We start from the raw sequence: 27,730 nt of genomic DNA on the forward strand, positions 1-27,730 counted from the left end.
TGCCTGAAATTGTGGGTGACCTTTTAGATAGACTACCTGCCTAGAAAGAATGGAAACTTCGGGCTCAAAATACTGGTCTATGTGGCCCCAGCAGCTGGGTCATCAGTTCAGAGCACCCCGAGACACCCCAGTGTATTGTCTAACCCACTCTCCTCCCAAGGGTCCACTGGACCACAGCCATCACCCCCATGCTGGTTGGAAGTATGTGGTTGATACTATCCAGCTGAAGACTGAAATGCCTGCAATCTCATGGGAATATGACAAGTAGAAATATGACATTTTGCTCAAAGCTAACAAGCATGGTTCCTAGGTATGGGTTCTTTTCCTAGCCATGTACAGCTATCTACTCGGGTTTGTATATCTTTTCATGTAAAGTTATGTTTCACCCATTTACCTGATGGCCGCCTTCCTCACTGAGGCCCTCAGAGCATTACATAAGCATCTGGGGAGACTGACAAAGGGACAATTTGTGTTTAGGATCACTATTTGGTTCACAAGACCGATCATGTGAGTTTTAAAACCTAACAACCCCCCCAGGTCTTTTGGTCATGCTAAAACTCCCAACAGACAGCAGCCATCAGTTAAAGAGTCAGTTAAGTTGAAACTAGAAAGGCAAATGTAGACCCAATCTATTCTGTTGCGGGCCTTTAGTTCTTGATAGACTTTAGGGGAAAAAGTAGTTTTTTTTTTTTAATGGGTTATGGGCTAAAGAGGGACAGTTTGCACAGTTTGGACAAAATAGAAGTACTCTTACCAATAAATATGTCTCAAAATGACAAATAAAGCTCTCCAATTGGTGGCTTGGAATCCCAGCAAGAAGTGAGGGGCACAGGCACGATGAGCTATGTACAGAGTGTAAACAGTAAGGCCCTTGAGGGGAAGTAATAAGGGTTAGGGGCCAGGTGATGGGGTGTGCACGGAGGAGACTGGGTGGCGGACTCTGGGCCCATGGATAAATACAGCAGGCTTGTATGACGGCTATACAATCTGCCACCAAAGCTTGTGGGTGGTGGTAGGTCCATTGGGTTCCTCCAGTCGGCAGTAAGAAGGAGAAATTTGTCCATTGAGGAGCCCTGGTCCCACTGACTTTTTCCCTAAGGGAGGCACTGGGGTAGCCGGCCAAAGCTTCTGTGCCTATTTCCCAGAAGAGGAGGGGCAGGCCTTCCTGGCCATGCTTGGGGCTATCTACTCAGGGTTCAGGGCATGGAGGATGGGGCAGTGTTTCTCAAACAGGGATTGGGAGCAAAAGGCCCCACGGAGCCCGCAGCCTCTCCCTTCTAAGAGAAGAGTTCTGGGCACCTGAGTCCAGCAGGGGGCCCCATTACTTTTCACCTTTCAAGGGCTCCAGCCTCAAGCTCTGCCCAGTTTCTCAGGGCACAGAGCAGCTGCCCTGATCAGTTTCCGGGTCTCCGATTTGCACGGGGGCTCTTAGAACAACGCCAGCCTCCCTCTCTAGTCCCCCTTACCCCCAAGCCCAGCACACTCCGCGGCCTAGCTCTGGGGTCCTTAAATATCAGTCTCCCGTAGGTTGCTGTAGTCGGCCAATTCGTAGGCTTGGCAGGTGGCGCCCTCGGCCACCTCGTGTGGGACGCCTAGGGACACGGCCTCCACCTCTGAGCGCTGGGCGCACGCTGCCTCTGCGCGCTGCGCGCCCCCGGCGCGGATCTTGTGCGACAGGCTGGAGACTTTGGCGCGCAGCTGGGTGGTGGGTCTCCGGAACGGCCCCAGCAGCCTCCACTCGCGGAAGGCGCTGGGTGGCTTTCGACGGCTGGCGACCGGAGCCTGCATCTCGGGAGTGCCTGGGGGTTCGGGGTCGGGGTCGGGGAGCGCGGTGAGGGCCAGCGGCGCTCCGGGGGGCGCGTCGCCCGAGCTCGGGGAGCAATCCTGGCGCAGGCCGCTGGTGGAGGCCCGCCAGTGGTGGCCGTAGACACGCCAGAGGGGGCGGCGGCGCCGGCGACGACGGCACTGGCAGCGCAGGAGACGGAGGAAGGCGCGCTTGAACTCGCGGCTGGAACAGGGGTAGATGAGCGGGTTCACGCAGCTGTTGAAGTAGCCGAGCCAGAAGATGACCTTGAAGACGCCCTCCGATGGCTTCAGCTGTGGGAACAAGGAGCCTGTAGGGAGCAGAGACCCATACTGGTTAGCTGCTTGGGGAGGGGGAGACCAGGCGGCTCTGGGCGCAAAGGGGAGACCCTTCAGTAGCCTCGGCTGAGTCATTGACTAGGAGTTCTCAAGGGATCCGTGCTGTAAATCAGGAGGTCCATGAACTTGGATAGAGAAAAATAATAATTGTTTTCACTCACTGCTACCTGATATTGAGGATTACCTTCAATGAATGTGGGCAACAAACCAGAGTAGAGTTAGACAAAACCACGTGCAATTGCTGTTTTTGTAGCTCAAAACCGGTGCAATATTGGCAGTTTCGTATTATGAGACAAAGTAGCAAACATAGCCATGTTTGCTCATTTCTGCGTGCCAGCATAATTTCACAAAGTCCCCGACTCTGTGACAAACTACGGCTCTCTGGAAAGATGCTTTGAAGATAAAATAGGATAGAACATATGCCCCCGCCTCCCTGCCACATTTCTTGTCTGAGTCACTATTTTCCTGAAATGATAAATGACCCTAGTCCTTGCCTCTTCCTACACAGAAGATAACGTCTGACCAGGTTAGTAATTATGCTGCTATGAACAGATATACTCTTACACTCAAAACTCAATATAATTCTGCTTTAATAGAATTGCTGAGCAAGTTCAATATAATTTTGTACATATGGAACCCCCGCTACCTATATATAAAGAGTAGATTAAAATACTGTGCTGGAGCAGTCTGATATAACCTCTCTGAAGGGCTGGGCTACAGGGCTTAGTCTATAGTCCTCAATAAGGCTTCGAAATAAAACTAATGTTAATTTTTTAAAAGCTTTTTTTCTTTAATTGATAATATGATTCAAACGAATATTAGCAGTCCCCACAGATACTTTCCTATCACTTTCAGTTGTTGCAGATGTTTTGAAATATTCTCTATGCTCCTCACTTTTGGGCAATGACAGTCATTAGAATGCACCACTAGATCTTGTTTTTTTTTCAGACCCACAGAGTCAATTTATTTTTGATAAAGGTACAAAGATAATTCAATAGAGAAAGGGTAGTCTTTTCATTTGTCTTTTCAACAAATGGTCCTAGAACAATTGAACTAGATCTTGTTAGATCTTAATGCAGAAGCACATTCATTAGCAAGTCACGCATTTCCTGTAAAAATATTTTGATGGCTTTTCCAATAAAATCAGTTTCATTTGTAATCTTTTGTATTTTGTTTTATGCTTTTGAAAGCGTGACTCTGAGAAGGGACCCATATGCTTCCCCAGGTGCCTAAGTAGTCTGTAACAAAAAGGGGTAAGAACGCTCGAATTAAATGTTGGCCAAGGTTTGCTCCCTGCCAGGTGCTATGCTGGGCTCACACACACGAGGAGGCATTACACATGGCCCTTATTTCCTAGCTAGAATGTGAATAAATATCTTTGAGATGGAGGTGGGGTGATGATGGTGGTGCTCAGTGTAGACAGTCCCTGACTTTTGATGGTTCGACTTAATTTTTTGACTTTACAATGGTGCAAAAGTGATATGCGTTCAGTAGAAACCATATTTCAAGTACCCAAACAACCATCCTGTTTTTCACTTTCAATATAGTAGTTAATAAATTACATGAGATATGCAACACTTTATTATAAAATAGGCCTTGTGCTAGATGATTTTACCCAACTGTAGGTGAATGTAAGTGTTCTGAGCATGTTTAAGGTAGACCAGGGTAAGCTATGATGTTTGGTAGGTTATATGTATTAAATGCATTTTGACCTATGATATTTTCAATTTACGACAGGTTTAACAGGACATAACCTCCACTGTAGCTCCCCACTGCAGCTGTGTGTGCATGTAGGGTGGCAGCCACAGGCTCAGAGACAGCTTAGGGGGGTCAGCCAGGTTGAGGCAGGGCAGAGGGTATTATAGGTGGAAAGGACAGGTGGGCAAGAAAATACCAAGTTTGGGTCCTTGGAATATCCTATAGGATAAACTCAGAAAATCTCATTTGGGACGAATAGTGAAGGGGCTTACATGCTATGAAGTTCAGCTTTTATTTTGTGGATGCTTAGGGGCCGTGAATATTTTTAAGCAGGGGAGAGATAGAGCCTGGAATTAAGCCTCCATAAACACACTGCTCATGGGCTGTTGAGATGCAGGGGAATGGGGCTGTTCCAGTGGAAGTGGTCAGGAAAGGCTTCTGGGATGGTTTTGAAAAAGGAGAGTGCCAGGCAGGATGGGGCAGGGGCACTAGGATCTGAGCTGTGCCAGGAAGACCCTCCTTTCCACAAACATCTCTCCTGGCATCTCTACCATGGACCCAGAAAAGGTCATTTTTCCAGAAAGGCACATGCCCAAATGCAAAGGCACAATCCAGGCAGCAGAGGCCACTCTTTCATCCTCACTCACCCTCAGCAGCAGTAGGGGCAAGAGAGCAGGGGGCCAGGGGTGTTCCATCCTGGATAGAGGCTGCAGGTGCCTGTGAGACCAAGCAGGCCAGGGGTGGGGGGGGTCCTTGACAAATTATGGGACCTTCTCTGTCTTCCTCTTGCCTTCAAAGAAAAAAGAGCAGGGATCCCTACTGAGGAGGCAGAGGCACCATTCCCCTCTCTTTGACCTGGGGAATATCAGCTTTGCTTATCACCCCTCCTCCCACCATACAGAGACAGTTTCTGGTGCTAAGAGACACCGCAGGGGAAGAGGAGGGTCCCATAGCATCATATGGCACAGGCTTCTCAAACCTTGGTCATATGGCCCTAAGCAAGTTATGTGGCCATCTAAGTTTTTTATTTTTTATTTATTTTATTTTTTTTTTATTTTATAGATGGAGTCTCGCTCTGTCGCCCAGGCTGGAGTGCAGTGGTGCGATCTCGGCTCACTGCAACCTCTACCTCCTGGGTTCAAGCAATTCTCCTGCCTCAGCCTCCTGAGTAGCTGGGATTACAGGCACGCGCCACCATGCCCAGCTAATTTTTGTATTTTTAGTAGAGACAGGGTTTCACCATGTTGGTCAGGCTGGTCTCCAACTCCTGACCTCGTAATCCACCTGCCTCAGCCTCCCAAAGTGCTGGGATTACAAGCGTGAGCCACCGTGCCTGACCCATCTAAGTCTTACTTTCCTTTTAATATTATTTTTTCTAGAAGGCATTTTGTGAAGATTCATATATTTTAGGTCCCAGCACTTAGCAGGCTCTTAAAAAGTATTGGTACCTATTACTTTTTTTTTTTTTTTTTTTGAGACAGGGTTTCTCTCCCATCACCCAGGCTGGACTTCAGTGGCATGCTCTTGGCTCACTACAACCTCCACCTCCTGGGCTCAAGCAATCCCCCTGCCTCCTGAGTAGCTGGGGCTACAGGGGTGCACCATCATACCCGGCTAATTTTTGTATTTGTAGTGGTGTTTTGCCATGTTGGCCAGGCTGGTCTTGAACTACTGACTTCAAGTGATCCGCCTGCCTCAGCCTCCCAAAGTGTTGGGATTACAGGTGTGAGCCACCATGCCTGGCCTATTAGTATCTATTACCTCCATTTCTGTGGCTTTTGAGTGAAGAGACCTCAGATCTGGGAAGGGACTCAGTTTCTAGCTCTGGAGAATGGCCAGAAACAGCAGCTGAGACCTAGTGGGTTTAGGGGCCACTGGCGCATTAGTCAGGATGTGTGAAGGAGATTATTTTCCCTGGGAGAGGGATTGGGCCGTCCCTGGAATGTGGGGGGCCACTAGTGTTGACCTCAGCCTCTAGGAAAGTGGCCCTCAAGAACAGCATTGCTGAATGGCTGTGAACTAAGACAGAGTGCTGAAAATAGCCTTCTGACTCAGGCTACAATTCTTTTATATTTAGCCCAGGATGACAAATCAGTGGACTATGCTTTTCAGTGGTGAGCCTGAGGCTGGCCAAAGGGCATTGTTATTGCATGGTTTTTATTCAGACTGGTGGGCAACATGGTATACTGTAGTATGGCCAGGTCATGTTGTAAACATTAATATGGTAATTTATGCTCAACCAACCTGCTGTGAGCTGGGAATTCCTTACACGAGAAGGAGCTGTAGTACAAACTCAGCCTTTCAGCCCCAAGGTTTTCCCACTGTATCCTGTTGAGGTTTTGTCTTACTTTGGGCTCTCCCTGAGCAGACTGACAAGAATGGAAATACAAGCTTTTAATTTGGGAGGTAAATGAAACAGCTTGAGTGGAGTGGGAAAAAGAATGAGGGAAGAGAAGGAAGCCAATAAAATGTGTTGTCAAGTTATTGATCACTATGGGCAATGGGGGAGCTCTGGGTGGCTATGAAGAGCACAAACCTCAGTGTTCTCACACCAGTAGAGTGAGGTATTTATACGCCCATTTCCATCAGTCATTGTTTGGGCTGCTCCTTCTGGGTGTTAATTTTCCACACTTCCTTTCTGCCACATGAGTGTGCAGAGAAAGTCCCTGGGCAAAGAAATGCAGGCAGGTGCTTCAACAGAATTTGGCCCTCATGCACTAAAGCTCTGGGGGAGATGGGTGGGGAACCAGTGGCATCTGCCACAACTTTGTTTTACATGTTCTCTGCCCACTGCATGCAGACATGTTGCCTGGAAATACAAACAATCTGTGCATTGGGCTCCAGATTCCACAGGCAGCGGCTCTCAAGAGACTTCTCCTGTTCCGCTCACAGATGCAGGTCTGAATTTCACACCCGCCTCTGCCCACAGTGCTCCAATCCACCACCTACACCTCCCTGCACTTGCCCACTCTCTTGGCTGCACCCCTCAGCATTCTCTTATGGGCCCACAGCCTCATGTGGGCATCTCTGGAAGTCAGAAAGACAACTGGGCATTTCCTTCTCCATGGCATACCATGAGTGTGAAATGGGGAGCTGCCCTAAGACCCCTGAGCATGGGCACTTGGCTCACGGGCGTTGTTCTTTTGTGGCTCCAATGTCTCTCTGCAGTCCTCTTCATGTGCAACAGCCAAGTGGCCATGCTGACTCACTTTGCACTCTGGCCACAAGGGGCTCCCCAGTCTTGCCTCTGGGCTCTTGCACATGATTATCCTGGAATGCCCTTCCTCTATATCTGGTAGTGCCAGCTCCAGTGGCACCTCCTTCTGAAAGTCTCTCTTACACCACCCGCTCCTGACCCAGCCGAGCTATTTTACTCCCCTCCCACCAGCAGCACATCACACTCCCTTTTAACTGCCTAGAGCACTATAGGTAATGATCAATTTGCTGTCTATTTCACCTTTAAAGGCTAAGCTCCCACTACCACTTGGCATCTAGTAGGTACCTGATACATTCTTGGACTCTTTTCTGTGTATTGCACCTTGCAGCTCACCCATCACCAACTCCTGTTGGCCCTTAAGTCCCCTCGACTTTCTTTGTATCACCTTCATGTACCTTGGTCCAGGCTACCATCGTTGTCTACCTGCAGTGCCTTTCTTTCCTTCTGTCCTTCCTTCCTTTTCCTTCCTTCCTTCCTTTTCCTTCCTTCCTTCCTTCCTTCCTTCCTTCCTTCCTTCCTTCCTTCCTTCCTTCCTTCCTTCCTTCCTTCCTTCCTCCCTCCTTCCTTCCTTCCTTCCTTCCTTCCTTCCTCCCTCTCTCTCTCTTTTCTTCTCTTTCTTTTTTTTTGATATGGGGGTTTCCCCATGTTGGCCAGGCTGGTCTCGAACTCCTGACCTCGGGTGATCCGCCTGCCTCGGCCTCCCAAAGTGCTGGGATTGCAGGTGTGAGCTACCGCTCCTGGCCCCTGCAGTGCCTTTCTAAGCGGCCTTCCTGCTCCTGCCTTGTGCCCGCCCCCCACTCCGAAGCTTGCTCTCTATGCACAGCTGGGGATCCTTTTAAAATATAAGCCTGAGCATTTCATTTCTTCACTTAAAATCCATTAGCCACTCAGTGCAACTTCCTGTCTTTTCTCTCTCTTCCTTATCTGTACTTTGACCTCCTGCCAGCTCCTTGGTTTCCTCCTCCTCTGCTTAGCTGAGACTCCTACTCACCAGCACCTCAACTGTTCTCTTTTCCACCAACCCACCTCCTCATCCTTCTGGATGTAGGGAGACTCATCCAGCCAGATCCTGACTCTAGAGCAATTTAATCGCTCCCTGAACACTCTTGGGGTCTCTGACCTCAGCTCTATGTCCCATATTTCCAGTGATTTAGGCTCCTGTCCTCTGCCAACTCTCTCCCTTTTCCTGTACCGGGTCTTTACTGCATCTCAGGTAGACAATGATGGGAGTGTTGATCAAGGTGGCATTAAGGAGGTGGTGCAAAGTTGGGGGGATTTGGCAGCCTAAAGGAGTTGGTAATGGATGAGCTGCAAGGTGTGATACAAAGAGAAGAGTCCAAGAATGTATGAGGCCCCTACTATGTGCCAAGCACAGTGTGGGAAGCTTAGCCTTAAAAGGTGAAACAGAGAGGAAACATATAGTTGCCTACAGTGTAGCCTTTCCTACACCAAATCTTTACTCCTCTCTCCAAGCCTTGCAGCCTGCCCCTTCTTCTCCGGAGCAGTTGATCTTACCTCCTGTTTCACAGGGAAAGCAGAGGCCACAGAAACTAGGCACTCGCCCAGCCTTCCTCACCTCTCCTCTTCTTTGGTAAGGAAGGGATCTCTCCTCCCACCCAAGGTTAGTCCCTACTTGTATGGTGGAGCCCTCGATCCTTAAGCCACCCACGAGCCTGCCTTGGTTACAGCTGCTGCCTCTCTGCTGGCTGGCTCCCTGGCTACCACCTTGTTCTCTCCACCTCTCCAGCCCTCACCTACAGTCTCCTCGTCCCCACCTGACCTCACTCTGCTCTGCTGCTTTGCCCCACATGTTCCACCCCTCCCAGGCCCTCAACCTGCAGACACTGCCCTCATCCTCCTGGGTGCCGCTCATCTCATCTGTGGCTTCCCGGATGACAGTCTCTTGGTTTTTCCTACTCCTTGTCAGTTTCCTTGCTGCTCCTTCCTCACATCCTCACTGCTAAAATGTAGGAGCGCCTCATTTAGTCTTGCAGTTTCCTGTCTTTGCATTCTCCTGTCAATATCATCCAGGCTCATGGTGTTAAATATTGACTTTACAGCTCAGACCTCTCTCCTTAATTCCAGACTCATAGATCCAGCTGCCTCCTGGACATCTCCCCTTGGGAGTCTAGTGGATCTCACACTTATCCTGTCCTCATGAAGCTTACATTTCACTGGGGAAGACAGGAAATAAACAGGATAAACAAGGAAAATGTAAAGGTATCAAAGAGTAAAGGTTGAAAAAAATGAAGCAGGAAGGAAGATATGAGGCGAGTGTGCCTGTGATATGTGGCTGGGGTGGTGGTATAAATTCTGGATAAGGTGGCCAGGAAAGACCTGATGAAAATGTGACATTTGAGTAAGGGGCTGAATGAAGTGAGTGAATGAGATGTGTGGAGATCTGGGGAGGAACATTCCAGCAGAGGAAACGGCAAGTGCAAAGGCCCTGAGGTGGCCCCAGTATGTTTGCACAACGATGACGAAGTTGGTGTGGAGAGAATGCAGTGATTGAGGGCAGAGAGGAAGGAGATGAGGTTAGAACTCAACCACCCACCCTCAGTGTGCCCTCCCACCCTGTCTGAGACACCATCATCAGTTGCCTTGATGAACCCAGCAGCCCCCTCACTGCTTGTGCCCCTGCCCCCTGAATCTTTTCTCAACCTGGCAGCTAGAAAGACTGAAAAGACTGGTCACGTCACTCCTCTGCTCAGAACCCTCCAACAGCTCCTCTGCCTCCTCCTAGCAAGAGCCTATGACCTACCCAGCTGAACATGTCCCCCCAAATCTCTCCTCTCCTCTCCTTCCCTCGTCTACTCTGTTCCAGCCACACTGCTTTCCCTGTTGCTTTTTGGACATGCTAGATGCACACCCACCTTGGACCTTTGCACTTTTTCCCCAGAATTTTCTTCCTCCAATATCCATGTGGCTCACACCCTCACCTTTGTGATGAGATCACACTGACTTTGTATTTACAATTGCAATATCCCCCAACCCTGTGCTCCCTGCCTGGCTCAGCTTGCTCTGTTGTGCCTCATGGTACTTGTCACCTTCTGTCCTATTTGAGTCACAGTTCATTTGTCTATCGTCTGTCTCCCTGCAATGAACATCCCTGGGGTGGGTCCGGGGTCTGTTTTGCTTGATGCTGCATTCCCATTGCCAAGAAGACCTCACAGGCATATCAAGCACACAGCAGGTGCATAACACTTGCTGAGTTTGCTGAATGAATCCCTCCTCTGTATCCTACACATCCAACTGGTCACCACGTCCTGTGTGGTAGATGTCCTTTTTAGCAGGTCCCCCGTACTTCACCATGTTCTTTAAGCCTTGGTTTGCTCTGTCATTTCATTTTGCTTAGGTGGCGGCAGCAGCCCCTGACAACCCCTGGCTTCACAGCTCCTGGCCTCAACCCATATCCTCCCCACTCTGCACACAGCTGCTGGGAGACTTTTCCTTAAAAGTTGGTTTCTGTCCTTTCCCTTCTGAAAACTGTCAATGGCTTCCTGTGGCTCAGGAATCAATCGAAACATGGTGCTGCTCACAAGGAAACACAACGTTTCTAGGGCCAGTGCTGTCTTTGTCCTGCCTTCCTCCAAATTCAGCCATGTTAAGCCCCAGGCGGATCCTCTCACACAGCTGGGCTCCTTCTGCCTCTCTGCCAGGACTTGCTGCTCCCAGGAGCCTCCTCCCCAAGTCCCTGCAGCCCCAGGTCAGGTGTCTCCCCACCCAGTCTGGCTCAGCTGTCCTTTCCCGTGCAACTACAGGTTCATACAATTTGCTATTACTTCATCTACTCTATGTTACTCTTGGTTTCTTGAAGGCAGAGATGGGATTCTTTCTTTCTTTCCTTGCTTTCTTTTCCCTTTCTTTTCTTTTCTTTCAGTTTTCAGAGACTGGGTCTTGTTGTCACCCAGGTTGGAGTGCAGTGGTGCAATCATGGCTCACTGAACTCCTAGGCTCAAGTGAGCCTTTTGCCTCAACCTCCCAATTAGCTGGGACTACAGGCATGTGCCACTACACCTGGCTAATTGTTATTATTATTATTTTTTTTTGTAAAGACAGGGTCTTACTATGTTTCCTAGGCTGGTCTTGAACCCCTGGCCTCAAATAATCCCCCCGCCTCAGCCTCCCAAAGTGCTGGGATTCCAGGAGTAAGACACCGTGTCTGGCCTGAGAAATTTTCTAAAAGGCATGTTTTTGCACTGTCCAATATGTTTTTCTTTTTATCCCAGCCTCTAGCACAAGCGCCTGACTTGAACGAAGCAGGGACTCTGAAATGAACAAGTAAATGGCACTTGAATAGGTGGCCTCTAATGTGCAGAGGAAGGAAATGGGAGCTGATGCTTTCCGAGTGTTCAGTACCTTCTAGGCACCATGCTGGGCCTTGTATGTAGGTCTCAATGAATCCTCATGGCATCCCGCTTTGCAGAATGATTCTAGTTACCCAGAGAGCCAGTAGCCCTTAGGGTCAGGACATGCATCTGAGTTGGTCTAGTCCTAAAGCTCTCGGTCCTCTCCTGACAACACTTAAACAGAGAAACAGAACTCCCCTTGTGCTTCCAGGGGCACTAGGGTCAGGAGGCACAGCCACTCTGTTTGTTCTTCCTGGCAGCTGCCCCACCAGCAGTGAGCCCATCCCACCTCTGGGTTTTCTTTTTCTTTTTTTCTTTTTTTTTTTTTTTGAGACACAGTATCGCTCTCTTGCCCAGGCTGGAGTGCAATGGCGTGATCCCGGCTCACTGCAACCTCCACCTCCCAGGTTCAAGCAATTCTCCTGCCTCAGCCTCCCAAGTAGCTGGGAATACAGGCACCCACCACCACGCCTGGCTAATTTTTTGTATTTTTAGTAGAGATGGGGCTTTGCCATGTTGGCCAGGTTGGTCTTAAACTCCTGACCTCAGGTGATCCATCCTCCTCGGCCTCCTAAAATGCTGGGATTACAGGCATGCGCCACTGTGCTCGGCAGCCTCTGGGTTTTCACAAGGCTGGTCTGGCGAGGAGGCTAGTCCTCCTCCTCTCTCCACAGGGGGCATTTCCCCTGGAGCTCAGCCTTGACTCAGCCTAGAACCTTCTCCAAGGGTGTTCCTGCGATTGCCTGCTCCGCTGGGGTGTGAGAGGGTGATAGTGGCTTCTGGAGTGTGCGTGCTCGGAGCATGCTTCATTCTGCTTACACCAGGCCATGTGGCATTTGCTGGCCTGTATGTCCTCAAGGGCGCCTTGCAGGGCATGCCACATCAGGTTCAGCTCCACGTCCATCCATCCAGACTGCTCAGAAGGGCTGGGGTGGGGCTTGCTAGCTGGAGAGAGTATCAGAATGACCCCAAACTCCTGGGAGGAACCCTAGAGAGCTGCTTGGCCATCTCTTTCACCTCCTTCAAGTCTTTGCTCACAAAGTCCCTTTCAGGCTTGAAGTCAGATGATGTCAGTGCCCTGCCCAGGGGCCCCCAGGTGCTGTGTTGGCAGTCAGAGGCTGGCTGTTGCCCCTTCTCTGGACAACTGCCCTCAGTCAATGGGAGCTGCTTCAACTGGGTCCATGACACCTGCTTCCCAAGGGGACAACCTGCAGCCAATGACAGACTGATGTGGTGATAGAGAAGGCCGGCACCCTTGCCTCAGCACAGTCTAATTCTGCCTTTCTTGCCCCAGGGATCCCTGTGGGGTTGGGCTAAGGCCAAGCTTTGCCTCAACCACACCCTGGCTTTAGCTCTTCCCCTCTGGCTTCCCGCCCTCCCTCACAGGTGTCTCCTGAAATTCCTCTTTCAAAAAATTCCAACTGGGCACAGTGGTGCATGTCTGCCGTCCTAGCTACTTGGGAGGCTAAGGCAAGAGGACTGCTTAAGCCCAGGAGTTCAAACCCAGCCTGGGCAATTTAGGGAAACTCTGACTCTAAAAAATAAAATAAAATATTTATTTTTTAAAAAATCATCCAGGCTGGGTATGGTGGCTCATGCATATAAATCCCAGCACTTTGGGAGGCCGAGGTAGGTGAATTTCCTGAGCCCAGGAGTTCCAGACTAGCCTGGGTAACATGGTAAAACTCCATCTCTATAAAAAATATAAAAATTAGCCAGGTGTGGTGATGCACACCTGTAGCCCCAGGTACTTGGGAGACTGAGGTGGGAGGATCACTTGAACGTGGGAGGTTGAGGCTGCAATGAGCTATGATTGCACCACTGCACTCCAGTCTGGGCAACAGAGGTGGGTACATGCAGCCACTTGCATGGTGGCTGCATGTACCTGCCTTTTTTTTGAGACCCTGTCTCAACAAGAGAACAGATCACCTAGCACCATGAGATCTGTTAGAAAAAAAAAAATCCTTCAAGAAGAACCCCCATCTCAAACTCTGCTTCTAGGGAACCCGACCCAAGACATTCTTTGTCAGTGCATGGACACATCTTCAAGTGCTTTTCCTGGTCCCCAAAACCTTGGGACCAGGGATTAGCCCTTAGTGGCCATCATCACTCTTCTGCCCCCTGTTGGGAAAGGTGGGGCCTGAGTGTGCACGTTTGTGTTCATTTCTCCCCGTTCAACAGGAGGCTTGCAGTGGGGTGGGGGGTGAGCGTGGCTGCATGAACCCACCTCTGAGGAGACCCAGTAAGGACGCAGGGAGGAGACGGCCAAAAACAGAACTCCCGCCTGCTCCTCTCTGTTTCTTGTTCTTGTTCTCCCATGTGGTGAGTCGCCATCCAGCTGGCTGGGCTGCTTCAGCCTGCCTTCCCCATTCCCTGTGTTGGGGTGCCCATGTCAGGAGTCTAATCTAACGTTTAGGGGGCTGCGCATCCTCTGGTCAGAAGAGGTGGGGCCTCTCCTATGTCAGCAAGAAAAGCCACTCTCTGGCGTGTTGGCTGGGCCAGCCGGGCCCACATATTGTTGGGGAAACTGAAGCAGGGGGTTTGTTTACAGCCAAGATTATCATAAGCCAGTCCGTTTTCCTAAGGAACAGGAATGGCCAGGCCTGCAGGAGCTGCTGAGATGCTGCTAAGGCAGGGAGGGACATGGCTGGAGCCGAGCAACTGACTGGCCAAGCCTTGCTGAGGACAGACGGCGCTGAAGTCAAGGGGCGGACTGTGTGATTAATAGCACTCTTTTGGCATCACCAGAAGGAACTTGTTCTTGGCAGATTGTCAGAATTCACAGCCAGCCTTGCTCATAACTTGTAGACGACCATGAAATATCAGGCTGCACCCCAGCCTCCCCCATCTTCCTACCCTCTCCTCACTGGGACTTTTCTATCCATAGTAAGCCATTCCCCTGGCCACAGAGATACAGAGGAGTAAAAATACCCCATCCTTCTAGATATTCAGTCTCCTCCCACCCTGCCAGCAGGGCTAGGAGAGAAGGAATTCCCAGCCCCAGACTCCCTTCCTCTCCCTCAGTTTGCTCAGCTGCTCACGCAACGGCCCTAACCTTGGAGCTCAGTAGCAGCCTTCCCCAGGAGAGGCTGGGACCTCTGCCCCTCACAGGCCTCTTTGCTACATTATAAAGGGTCAGCAAGCCTCTCTAATACAGTACACTTGAGCCAAGACCTGAAGACCCTGTGAGGGAGTGAGCCATGCATGTATTTGAGGAAAGAAAATTCCAGGCAGAGGGAAGAGCATGTGCAAAGGCCCTGAGGCAGCAGGGTGCCTGACAAGTTGGAGAGACACGCGGGAAGTTAGGACTGCCAAAGTGGAGAAGGGGAGGAGGAGAGTGGTAAGAGATAAGGCCATTTTGAAGGGGACACAATCATGGAAGCCTGTCTGGAAAAGGTGACCTGGATATGGTTCAGATCTCAGATGGATTGTGAAGACTCGAAGGGGTGAGTTGAGGGCACTGTGGGGCCTGCTGTACCAAGCCAAGTCTCTCACATTCCTTGCATCACTGATTTTCTGTGGTGAGAGGTAACTGACAGGGTCCTCTCACTTGAGATGCACCAGGTGTAGGTCAGAAGTCCTGTGCCCTCGTGTTTGCTTCAGGATCCTTGAACTACCTGGGGCTGGCCCCCGACTCCCTTCTGTAGCTGAGGGGCAGGTGAAGGGAGGGCAGCTCCTAGAGCAACGGAGGCTGCCTGGTGGAGCCTAAGTTAGAGAGATGAGCCATAGGCCTGTCCCGCATCCTCTTGCCTCCTCTAGGCCTCCACCGGGCCTCACCCATTTCTCTTTGACTCTTTTTTTCCCTCCTCTTCTCCCTTCTCTCTTCCCACATTCCCTCTTCCTCCCCCTTCTTTCTCCTCTTTGTTGTCACTTCTTAACTCACTTATTTCCTGATTTGTGGTCTTGGAATGACCACACCCCAAGCTCTGAGTGACCAAGGCTGCAGTTCTGCCCCATGGCCAGGCTGGACCCTGATCCAAGCATGAGCCTCTCGGCTCTGGGGCCACACTGACAAATGGCTCCTGGGTGTGAGCAGAGCAGCACTAATACCAGGGGAGAGAAGGTTCCCAGGCAGTGGCCGTGCTGTCCGGGAGTCCCAGCACTGAGCCGCCTGGGCTTTGCCCACTGGGCTCCACACTGGCTTTCAGAGACTCAAGACCCTGTTCTCCTAGGTGACCACTTGCAAAGTGAGGGAAGTCCTACCCTCCAGCGTGCTCAGGGTGCCTGGCGGGGCTGGGGGGTGCACGGCAGGCCTGGGCTTAGGCGGGGGCAGAGATGGTCTTAGGGACTCAGAGACTTCCTCAGGGACTTTGGGGGTCTGCCAGGGTCTGGGAGAGGATCTGGCCATGTGGGAAGGGGCCATGTCCCATGGAAGTCCTCAAGATCCCCTCTTGGCCAGTATCCAAGACATAGAAGTAAGCCTGGGGGATGTGTGTAGGGGCTGAGGGCTTGGGTGGGATGGAAAGCTGAAAACATGGCTTCCAACTATGGCCCTTAACCCTGACCCCAGCCCGACCTCTGACCCAGGCAAGAAATAACATGGACTCTGGGACCAAAGTAGTTGGGTTCCAATGCTGGCTCTGACACTTATAAACTGGGGGGACTTTGGTCATATTACTCAAACTCTCTGGTGCCTCAGTTTTCTCCTCTGTAAATGGGGCTGCTAATAGCATCTACCTCATAGGACTGTTAGGGGGATAAAATGATTTGAACAGCACCTGGCACATAGGATATATGTGTTTGTGATTAATTAGTTAATTAAGGTGGGAGAGTGGGAATGAGAAAACAGAACAGACTGAGGGATGTTTGGGCGGTTGGAGTGTCTGAGTGGGGTGTGAGGAGGAACTGAGGCTGATGCTCAGGTTCCCAGCTTGGACTCCAGAGGACAGACAGAGATGCCATTTGCCAAGATGAAGAATTTGGGAGAAGTGGCAGGCTCGAGGGGAGAAGCAGAAAGGTGGGCCTGGGAGAGGAGGACAGTGTGGCTGGGGCGTGGAAGTGTGGTAGATGGAATAATGCCCCCGAGACGTCAAGACCTGTGAATGTCACCTGGTGAACATTCTGGCCAACATGGTGAAACCCCGTCTCTACTAAAAATAAAAAAAATTAGCCGGGCATGGTGGCACGTGCCTGTAGTCCCAGCTACTTGGGAGGCTGAGGTAGGAGAATCACTTGAACCTGGGAGGCGGAGGTTGCAGTGAGCGGAGATCATGCCACTGCACTCCAACCTGGGTGACAGAGCAAGACCTTGTCTCAAAAAATAAAAAACAAATAAAATAAAGCAGCTACTAATCTTTAGAAAAAAGAGTTAAGAGGGTAAGTAGCAAAGAATATGCTTACAAGTAGGTGAAAGGGAGGAAAGGCTACAGCGCTAAGTGGGGGAAGGCTGAGGACAAAAGGGTCCATGGGATTGAGGGAGAATCTTTAAGAAAGCTCTGGACATGTCGATGTGCTGTATGTGTGGACTGAAGAGAGGTAGGAGACAAAGAGGGTTGAGGAGGAACTGAAAGAGTAAGGCTCCTTGGAAAGGAAAAAGGGCTGAGAGAGAGTCAGAGCTCACAGAGGATCTGCAGGACTTATGGGGAGACCCTGAGGGCTGCTTCGAGGCAGCAGCCTGACTATGGAAAGTGTGACTTTTCTACAGCAAGTGCTCAGCTAGACCCTGGTTTGCACTAGCTTGCTACAATTTCAGAAATGCTGTGAGCTCTCTTTGGAATATTTACACCATGAAAATAGGCAGACGCTATAAATCAGCCTCCATCCCAGAGCCAACTGTGAAACATTTACCAGGACATCATAGGGAGGAATGGTCTAATTCAGGATCTGGGGCTCACAGAAGTAGGAGGAAGTGAGGGAATTAAAGACGGCAAGAGAGGATGAAGCGACAGATCATCCTCTGGGACTAGCTGACTAAGGAAGGGATGTGTAATCAACTGGGAGACAAGGTGACGGCAGGGAGGTGAAGGCTTGGTCAAGGCTGGGGTTGACGAGCAGGTGTAATGGGAGCCAAGCAGGGAGGACAGGAGTAGATGGACTCAGGAGGAAGAGCTTCACTGAGGATTCTGGGGGAGGGAGATTAAAATGGGCACATGGACCAGGGCATAAGCCTTGGAGGAGGGGAGGAGGGGAAGGTCATTGTAGTCTCAAGGCCAGAGTGTCATCATGGGTCAGCCTCAGTACAGTGGAGTCACATCGATGACCAGGGTAGGGGTGGGAGTGGGGAAAAACCAGTATGATTCCGATGCCCAGATCTTTAATGAATGGAGCAGGGTGATCAAGAGTTTGTCAGATGTTTGGGACAAACATATCAGCAGGAGCTGGGCAGAGGACAAGATCTTCAGGGGATGGGGAGGAGGAATATATGTCCAAGGACAGAAGTCCCCATCAGTGTTGTGTTTTTCTTCTACCAAAAATAAAATGTACTTCCTAGATCTATCCATTGAATCAGTGACCAACTCAGTATCAATGAACAGCTCAGACAGTCATCTTCCATTGAAAGAGACTAGGGCTCTTTAGAGAAATGGCTAATTCCAGGTCTAGGGCAGAAAAAATGCAAGCTGAGCCTGAAGCATCTTATCAGACCAGAAAGCAGAGAAGAGCTCAAGATGCTCCAGGTTCTGCCAAAGATCTCAGAAGCCAACTGGAAGGAGTACCCACTGGCCAAGCCCAAAACAATGATGTCTGTGATGTGTTGGAACAGCAAGGATGTCTAAAAATAATGACATTACCATGGTACTAAAACAGCCTCAGTGGTCACGTCTGGAAAGAATGCTAGAGAACTGACTCTTCCTCTGATAAATAAAGAGGAATATTGAACATCTTCCCTGCCTTTGCTGTACAGATTCTATTTAAACCAAACAGCTAGTGGTGAAGTCATTTTAGAGTGCTAGTGAATAAATGAAGAAGGAATGATAGGATTAGAATATCCCCACTTCAAGCCCCAGTGATATAATGGGTCCAGGCCATGGTCAATGGCTGCCAAAACCAGCAGGTGAAAGGCTGATGGGTCACTTTGTAATGGACAGAGCAGGCTGACAGCACATGAATTCTGGTCAATCTTGACACCACAAAAGAGAAGAATTCTTGCCAGGCTAAACCTGCACCCAGGAAGTACAGGGAACAGAGGGACATGACAGATGGCACGTGGAGATGCAAACTCCAAACTGTAGGATACACCTGGGGACAATCTGGTTTCTTCACTAAATAAATGGAAAGAAAAAAAGCAGTGGAGGCTTACCGAGTAAAGAAACCTAATAGGCAAATCGACCATATGTAATGTGTGCTCCTTCTGTGGATTCTGCTTCAAACAAACCAACCAAAAATTTACGAGGAAGCCAGCAACATTTCAATACTAAGAAGATATCTGATGATATTAAATGATTTTATGTGTTATAATGGATTGTGGGCTTTTTTTTTTTTTTACAGTTATTATCTTCTAGAACTATATATTAAGGATTTGCAGATGAAGGGATACTGTATCTGGATGTTCTTCAAAATACTCTACAGTGGCCGGGTGCGGTGGCTCACGCCTGTAATCCCAGCACTTTGGGAGGCTGAGGCGGGTGGATCACCTGAGGTCAGGAGTTTGATATCAGCCTGACCAACACGGTGAAACCCCATCTCTACTAAAAATACAAAAATTAGCTGGGCATGGTGGTGCACGCCTATAATCCCAGCTACTTGGGAGGTTGAGGCACGAGAATCACTTGAACCCAGGAGGTGGAGGTTGCAGTAAGCTGAGATTGCGCCACTGCACTCCAGACTGGGAGACAGAGAGACTCCATCTCAAAAAACAAACAAAAAAAATCCAAAATAATCTACAGTGATGGGAAAGTGGGTGAGGATGGAAAGAATCTAGGTTAGCTTTGGGGTGAAGCTGGGTTACAGGTATACAGGGGTTCATTATACTAACAGGGTTCTCTCTACCAATGTATGTGTTTGAAACTTTCCATGTTAAAAACATGAAAAAAACCCAACCCTAGCTCATTGCTTATTCATAGTAATCACTCAATAAATATTAACTGTTCTGTTAAAGATTTTTTTTTAGGCCACAAAAATGGGGACTCACCCCCAACCCACAACAGGTAAGGAGAGTTGACTTTAAATAGAGGGCTGTTATGCTAAGCGAAATAAGCCAGTCACAGAAGGAGAAATACTGCATGATTCCACTTATATGGGGGTCTCTAAAATACTCAAATGCATAGACTCAAAGAGTGGGATGGTGGTTTCCAGGGAGAAAGGGTGCTAGGAAATTGGGAATTGCTAATCAATGGGCATAAAGTTTCAGTTTGGCAAGATAGATGAGTTCTAGGGGTCTCATGTGCAACAGTGTGCTGTAGTTAATGATATGATATTCACACTTAAAAGTGTGTTAAGAGGGTAGATCTCATGCTATACGCTCTTGCCACAATAAAAGAAAGTTAAAATAATAAATAAATGGAGGGCTGTGCTTTGCCACCCAGACCCTTGGCGTGGCAGGATGGGAATAGAAAATGGGTTCTACCGTTTCCTTCTTCTGCACACATTTACTGAGCACCTATTATGTGCCAGGTGCCACAAAAGCACAGATAGGAGATGTAATGCCAGCCCTTTCTTCAGGCTTTTGGGCCGGGAGACAATGATGCCATTACTGAAGACCTACCACAAAGCATCCCTCGCCTCTCCCCTTCATCCACAGACCCCTGCACAACCTCAGGCAGCCTGTGGAGATGAGTCCTTTAGCACCTGGCCGACTCTCAGACATATGCATAATCCACTCTCCACAAGGGGCCACCAAAGTATGCCTTCCAGCCTGGACACCAATTACTAAGCAGGGCTCACAGCCTCCCGCCTGCCTCCTCCTGCCTTCTCTCTCGCTGTAACGAAGGCATAACATGTAGACAGTCAAATTTAGAAAGCGTGTGTATCTGAAGCACACAGCCTGATGGCTCTGCATATGCATGCACCAATGTCATCACTACCCAGGTCAAGGTATGGAACTGTCCCAGCCCTTCAGAAAGTTTTCTAGCATTCTCTTCCAGTTAGTACACTCACTGCACACACACAGATGGGTAACCACTATCCTGGATTTTATCACCATTGATAAGTTTCCCCTGTTTTTGAACTTCATCTACATAGAATCATACGGTGTGTACACTTTTAGTTTCAGACCTGGCTTATCTTGCCCAGTGTAACATGCATGAAATTCATCCATGTGCACATCAGTAGTTTGCTATTTTTCTTTGTACGGTGGTCCAGTCTATGGATACATGGTTTATTTATCCATTCTCCTGCAGATGGCATCTGGCCTCATCTCTTGACCCCTCTTCTCATAGGCTACACATTTTAGGTCTCCCAAACCACAGAGCAACCCAGCAATACGCTACTCCTGTACCTACGTGTGTGTAGTTCCCTTTGCCCTCACACTTCATGATACATATCTGAATATTGACAATTCCAGTGCATTGTGATAAAAGTACATGCAGAGTGTTTCAGAAGCACATGGGACATCTAAGTCTGGGGGTGGTCAGGGACACAGGCACTATCACAGAGCACAGACTGACAAGATAGGAGAGAGGCTCAGGTGTGGCTCACAGATGGCTGGAGTGGGACATTGGCTGGGCTGTCCTGGGACTTCTGATATCAGAGCCTCTGCCCAGCTTGTACGCCTTGAGGTGGATTTGAGGGCGGCCCTGGGCTCTGAGTCTCTGGGCTGCTTTGAGTGGATGGCATTTGGAGGGTGGAGGTCAGTGATGCTCGGTGATCTGCCCAACAAGAGAGAGCTGGGATTGAAAGCCTGGGGTCTGTGAGTGGTCACTAGGAATGACAGGGGTAGGGCTGGTGTGTGTGTGTGTGTGTGTGTGTGTGTGTGTGTGTGTATGTAGGTCTCGGCAGACAGTCCACCTCTGGGCATGGCTGGGGGACACTTGCCAGGCAGCCCAAAGCCAAACGCAGTGAGATGCTGCCGCCACGAAAACACACAGGAGGGACACGGCCTCTGGAGGCTCCTGGGAGAGGAGGAAGCTTTTCTGCAGATGGGTGCTTGCCTGGGGCAGGGTTTCCCCAGCCCCTCCAGTACCCCTCACACCCACAGGGAGGATGATCTGCATTCTACACCAAACAATTGGCCTAGACCTCTAGGGTCAGGGGATTCTTGCACGAAGCTTCTCGGCGCAGAGGCTGCAGAGGCTTTTATCAGGGACTTTTCCAACCTACCCACCTGTCCCAACGACGCAGCCCCGCCCCAGCCACGCCCCCTCTCTCTGGGTCCTCTCTGGAAGTCCGCAGGCAGCAGGCTCTCACTGCGGCCCCTCCCACACTCACTCTACAAGTCTGGGCTCCTCGGGCATCCGGCTGAAGGATCCTGATGAGGAGGGCAGATTTAGACAATTCCCTGTGATTTTCCATGGCACCCAGCCCTGCACCAGCTTGCTGCGGTGAGGGTAGGGGACTGTACCTGGCATGGGTGGGGCTGCCAAGAGCACCTCCTCCACAGGCCCCAGGGATTGGTGTCACTACGTTCTATCTCCAAAGTGGAGCATCTGTGACTGAAAGGGGAGCACTACTAGCTATCCCACCGGTCACAGGCAGGGAACAGGACTGTCCTGGGTCACTATGCACGGAGCAGGCAGCTCAACTGGGCATCACCATGGAATGTGGGCAGGAGGGTGCCCTCCCCTCTCTCTCAGCGAGGGGCGTTCTACACACACCCCCAGCAGCTTCCTGGGGGTCCCAGAGGAGCTGGTGCTGCCCTCCCCGGACTTGCCTCCTGAAATCGCAGCATCGGGGCACTTGAGGTCTAATGTGCTTGTTGACCCTCTGCCTGCCTTGGGGACATGCTCTGCAGTTGTTCCTCACAGGGAAAGTGGGGCAGCTGGAAGTGTAGGGGATGATCTCCAGCTACTCTCTGGGATTCTCTGGATTTTAGGTGCCCACATCTGTGTCCCAGTCTCTCCCAGCCAGTGACTTGATTTTAGGTGCCCACATCTGTGTCCCAGTCTCTCGCAGCCAGTGACTTGGGTCCTTAGATGCCCCCACAGTTCAGGACAGCCCGCTTGTGGTGCTGCCTCTCTGGCCTGACCACAGCATTCCAGGTTTACAGGTGACAGCCCATGGCTCACAGTGCCAATGTTCCTCTGGGACTCCGGGCCCTTCCCTGAGGCTCTTGATGCCCTCCAGGCCGCTGTGGCTGCTGCTACCACCTGGCTTTGTGTGCGGAAGTGTGAGTGAGGGCACCCCAGGTCTGCTGTGGCCCTACTGGGTGCCTTTACTTCCAGGGCCTATGTGGGCCCATTCCTTGCTGGCATATACATTGTTTCTCAATCTCTCCGTCTCTGGTGCTCGTCACAGCTGGTGTGGTGACCAGGACCTGGGAGGAGGCAGGTGCCACCTCAACAGCCATCCTGCTCCTCCTGGCTGCCTCTTTTTCTGCCTCCTTTGGGTCTTTCAACGTCAATGCTCCCCAAAGCTCTGTCCTGAGATCCTCTTTTCTCTCTCCTCCTCTTTCTGGGAGACTGCACCCCATGCTCCTGCAACCATCCCCATCTTTGATCCCTGCATCCAAGTTTCCAATGTTCTCTATCCCCTACCACATACCTGGTACTTCCATACCAACATATACCAGCCCCGAGGGTCCACATTCCCCCCAACAGTTGCTGCTCAGTGTTCCCTGTTCCTTCAAAGGTATCTCCCTCCTCCCAGGCCTGGGCCTTATGCTGGGGGTGTCAGGACCTCCTGGCCCCCTCTCCTTCCTGCACAGCCTCCGGACCCCTCCTGCTCCAAATGGGCTCTGCCCTCCCTCTCTGCTGCTTCTGCCCTCCAAGCCATACTGGGGCAGATCAGAATATTTTGTTTCCTTGTTTGGCCTCTGTCCTGTTTGCTCATCATTGCCAGATTCAACTCAATTCAGCTCCACCAGTGTCCCTGGGCTCTGCTCTGAAGCACTCGGAAAGGTGCCCTGAGAAGCCTGGTGCAGCACAGACCATTAGGAAGGAGGATTTAGGGCCTCCTCCACCCCCGAGTTCCCTACGCCACATGTGAGGCGCAGCAGAAATGTAAGGATTGAGAAAGAGCTGTGCGTGCCAGCAAGGAGCAAAGGTCATGGAAATTAAGGGATGACTTCCTGGAAGAGGGAGTCATGTGATGTGGACCTCAAAGAAAGCAGTGGCCTTTTGCAGTGTTGATTGGAACAAGGAAGAGTTAGAAAAACCTAACATTCAGCAGGATCAACGCACTGTGTAATACTCTCAAATGTACTGCTGTGAAAATGGCCCAGCATGGATAAATCTCAGCCACATAATGTTGGATGAAATGGCAAATTGAAGAATGGTGATATGCATGGCATGGTGCCATTCATATAAATCTCAAAGACAAACAAAACAATATATTATAATGGATACAGATGTTTGTAGTAAGAGTATAAAAATCTGTATAAGAGTGATAAACTCCAGATTTATCTCTGGCGAGGCAGGGAGAGAAGGAGGAAGGGACAGGAGGAGGGGATCTAGTTATGGCTTGTTCTATTTATTTGAAAAGAGAGAGGAAGGCAAATATGGCAAAATGTTAACATCTGTTCAGTATAGGTGATTACAGGTATGTGGGTGTTTTTTATTGTTTTCTCCTTATTTGTGCATTAAACTAAAATTTTAAAGGAAGTTAAAAGGAAAAATAAAACAGGGAGCTGGCATTCTACACAGGTTGGGCGTTCCCTACAGGGGCCCAGTGTGAACCAAGGGGCAGGGGTTGAATGAGGGTACCCAGGAGCCCGGCACAGCTGGGCAAGGCTGGAGCAGGGGCTGGGGCGATGGGCCTGGGGGATGGGCCTGGGTGTCTAAAGGGGCAGGCACCAACTTTCTCTTCCCTGCTTACTTGCCTCCCTCTCCTAGTGTGTCGCTTAGGGTCCGTTGCTTGCCCCATCCCTGCAACAACCTTTGGCTGGATGATTTTCAAGAGTTACTTATTCATTCCTTACCCTATATTGAGTATCCACTACAAAAGCTACAGTTCCATGATGGCCCTATAGATAGGCATGATTACCATCACCCCATCTCTATTTTATAGATAAAAAAGCCAGCAGAGAGGGGTTAAGGGATTTGCCCACGGTTACACAGCTAGCAGGAGAGAGGCAGAGCTGGGATTGGCGCCAGAACCTGTGGTCCTCACTGCAGTGCTCTCTTTTGCCCCCCACATACCAGGCCCATGCTGAGTGCCGTGGACTCAGTGATGACCCAGGTGACACATCCCTGCCCTCACACAGCTTCTGGGCCAGTCCCAGAAACAAACCAAGCAGCACACAGATGTAATTACAACCAATGATCTAGTGAAGGAAGCGAACCTTGTGCTTCAAGGGAGAAAACAAGGACACGACTGAGGGTCATGGGTCCGAGAAGGTCCCTCTGAAGAGGGAACATTTAAGCCAAGACCTAAAGGATAGAGTTGGCCAGGAGAGACTGGGAGGGACAGTGAAGTCAGAGAGAACAGCAAGTGCAAAGGCCTGAGGACAGGCATGGGCTCCGGCAAGAAACCGGAAAGGGTCAGAGGGGAGGAGCCCAGAGTAGAGGGAAGCGGCAAGACCGTGAGGGAAGAGAGGGGGAGGGCAGAGAGGGAGACGGCTGTCATTTGAGATCTCCATTGTAGGAAGGGGGACCACATGTCTGCATGGCCCCAGTTCCAGCCTGTGGTCCCAGTGTAAATATTCATAGTGTCCTATTTTGGTTTGGACAATAATATATTTGAAGGTCACCCTCTCATAGGTGAAGATAGAGAGTTTGGATTTTGTTCTCAGGACAGTGGGAAAGCATTGAGGGCTTTTAATAGGAGAGTGACACATCTAATTTATAATATATAAAGTTCACTGTGGCTGCAGTGTGGAGAGGGCTTTCGGGGGGCACAGGAAGGAGGCCATTGTCTCTTTCCTGACTCAGCCTGGCAGTGTGGAAGGGTCCAGGCCTGGGAAAGGCAGAGAAGGCCCGGCTTGGGCCTGCGGAGGTTGCAGCCATGGGTGGATCTGACTCCGGGCAAATTCGTCCCCAGAGATGCTGTTCCCCCTCTACTCCTTGCACTGGTCCAGCCTCCAGTCCCAGACCCAGGGCTTCCAAGAGAGGCCTCAAGGGGTAGGAGGCGGCCTCTGAAAACAGCTGCCCACCTCCCAGGACTGCAGGGCAGCTTGTGAAAGAAGCAGGAAAGTTCCCCGGAAGAGCTCAAGGACTCAGTAAGCTCAAGAAATAACGATTAACAATATGAACTTTCCGTTTGATAATTTATCCCTATCCCTGTGCTTCTCATCACCACACAGCCTCCTTCCTTTCCAAGAGGGGATTTCAGAAATGAGAACCCAGGGCACTCAGAAACACCAGCTGGGGAGGGTCTCAAAATGGGGCCAGCTTCCAAACTGAATGAGTGCTGGGGAAAAGCGGGTGGCTTCTGGCATCTGCTGATGTACCTGCTGACTGGCCAGGGCTTGCTGCCCATGAATGAACACATGTAGGCCCACCCACTCTGTGCGCCCACCTTCCGGGAGGGGGATCTGTAGGGGGACACATACACCGCCGACCACATATGGGCAGATGCCCGCCCAGATTTTCACAGACGTTTTATTTTTAGAGGGGCCAGCAGCATAAGCCCAAGGCTTGGAAGAGAAGGGAAGGACAGAAAAGTTAGAAGCCTGTGAAACAAACCTGGCGAGGATGAAGAACCTCTCCTTGGCACTCCACAAAATGGTGCATGCACACCTGCCTCTTAGGAGACTCAGGACTTGCTAAGTCAACCTTCTAGGTTCAGGTGAGGGTCGCCCAAGTCTGGGTGCCAGGAGGGCACCGCCATAGGCTCAGGGAGAACAGGAGGGGCCGGTGGGAGAGGGGTCACTCACCGAGCGGCAGGACAAAGAAGAAAGGGAACCAGCAGAGCACGAAGACACCCACGACGATGGCCAGCGTCTTGGCCGCTTTCTTCTCACGGGAGAACTTGAGCAGGCGCACGGAGAGCGAGCTGCGGAAGGTGTGGCCCTTGGCGCTGCGCATGCCGTGCGCCCCGTCGGTGCCCGTGGCCGCGCCGCGACAGTGGATGCGCAGCACCACCTCGGAGGCCTTGCCTCGCTCGCGCTTGACGCCTGCCTCGAGGCTGCGCGTGGTGCTGCGCGCGACCACGTACACGCGGCAGTACATGACCACGATGACCGCCATGGGCAGGTAGAAGGAGCACACGGAGGAGAAGACAGCATAGCCCGCCTCCTCGGTGATACCGCAGAAGCGCTCGTCAGGGGGCACGGGCTCCTTCCAGCCCAGCAGGGGCCCTACGGACACCACCAGGGCTACGACCCAGAGCAGCGCCAGGATGGCGGCCGCCTTGCGTTCGGTCATGATAGCTGGGTACTTGAGTGAGTGGCGCACGCCCACGTACCGGTCCACGGAGATGGTGCAGAGGCTGAGGATGGAGGCCGTGCAGCACAGCACGTCCACGGCGGCCCACACGTCGCAGAAGGCCCGGCCAAAGGCCCAGAAGCCCAGAACCTCCATGGTAGCCGAGAAGGGCAGTACGGTGGCGCTCAGCAGCAGGTCGGCCACGGCCAGGTTCACGATGAAATAGTTGGTAACAGTCTGCAGGTGGCGGTTGCAGGCCACTGAGAGGATGACAAGCAGGTTACCTGCCACGGCCATAAGGATGAAGGCTGCCAGGAAGACGCCCACGCCCACGCCCTGCGCGCTCACCACCAGTCCCCCGACGGCCGCCGTGCCATTCACATCGCCGCCCGCGCCCGCGCTCCCCGGCTCCCCAGCGGAGCTCCGGTTGTCCTCTCCGCTGCCTGCGCCCACCACGCCGCCACCGCCGCCTGCGCCCCCTGGCACGCCGCCCACCGCCGGGCCCTCCGAGGGGGCCGCGCCGCCCGCGCTGCCCCCGCCGCCGCCCGCGCTGGAGCCCCCTGCACTGCTGTCCGGGCGGGGTCCCTCGAAACTGACGCTCAGGAGATCGCGGAAAGTCATCTCAACGCGCGGCCGTCGGTGGCCGGGCCGGGGCACAGAACGAGCGGCCGGCAGGGAGGGGAGCACAGGGCATAGCCGCGGGGCTCCAGATGCAGCTCCGCGCACGGGTCCGGTCGGAGTCCTGCCCAAGTTCCTGTGACGCGGAGCGCGGCTGTCCGAGAGCGGAGCCGCCTGGCCCGGGCGGCGGCCGGGCTCCCCGAGGCCGGCCGTGGAGTAGCACCGAAGAGCCGGGGCCGGCTACGCGCGCGGCGCTCTGAGCGTGCCCGGCAAGCGGGCAAAGCGGCGGCTCCCGGGCCGGGCGGTGCAGGCAGCGGCCACTGCGGCGCTCCCAACTCGGCGCGGGGGGCGGGACCGAGGAGGGGCAGCGC

The 27,730-nt window shown here is 51.5% G+C and overlaps 1 protein-coding gene across 1 annotated transcript; it reads right to left on the reverse strand.

Annotated features, from left to right (window-relative positions):
* Window positions 1-611: 611 nt before the first annotated feature.
* On the reverse strand, window positions 612-27,730 carry ADRA1D (adrenoceptor alpha 1D). The gene is made up of 2 exons (XM_032142769.2): window positions 26,252-27,730; window positions 612-2,114 (listed from the first exon to the last, which is right to left on the reverse strand). The coding sequence occupies exons 1-2, from the start codon at window positions 27,360-27,362 to the stop codon at window positions 1,507-1,509; spliced, it is 1,719 nt and encodes a 572-aa protein (XP_031998660.1). The 5' UTR covers window positions 27,363-27,730; the 3' UTR covers window positions 612-1,506.

This window comes from Hylobates moloch, unplaced genomic scaffold, assembly GCF_009828535.3.
Source record: "Hylobates moloch isolate HMO894 unplaced genomic scaffold, HMol_V3 SCAFFOLD_21, whole genome shotgun sequence".
NCBI classification, from domain to species: domain Eukaryota; kingdom Metazoa; phylum Chordata; class Mammalia; order Primates; family Hylobatidae; genus Hylobates; species Hylobates moloch.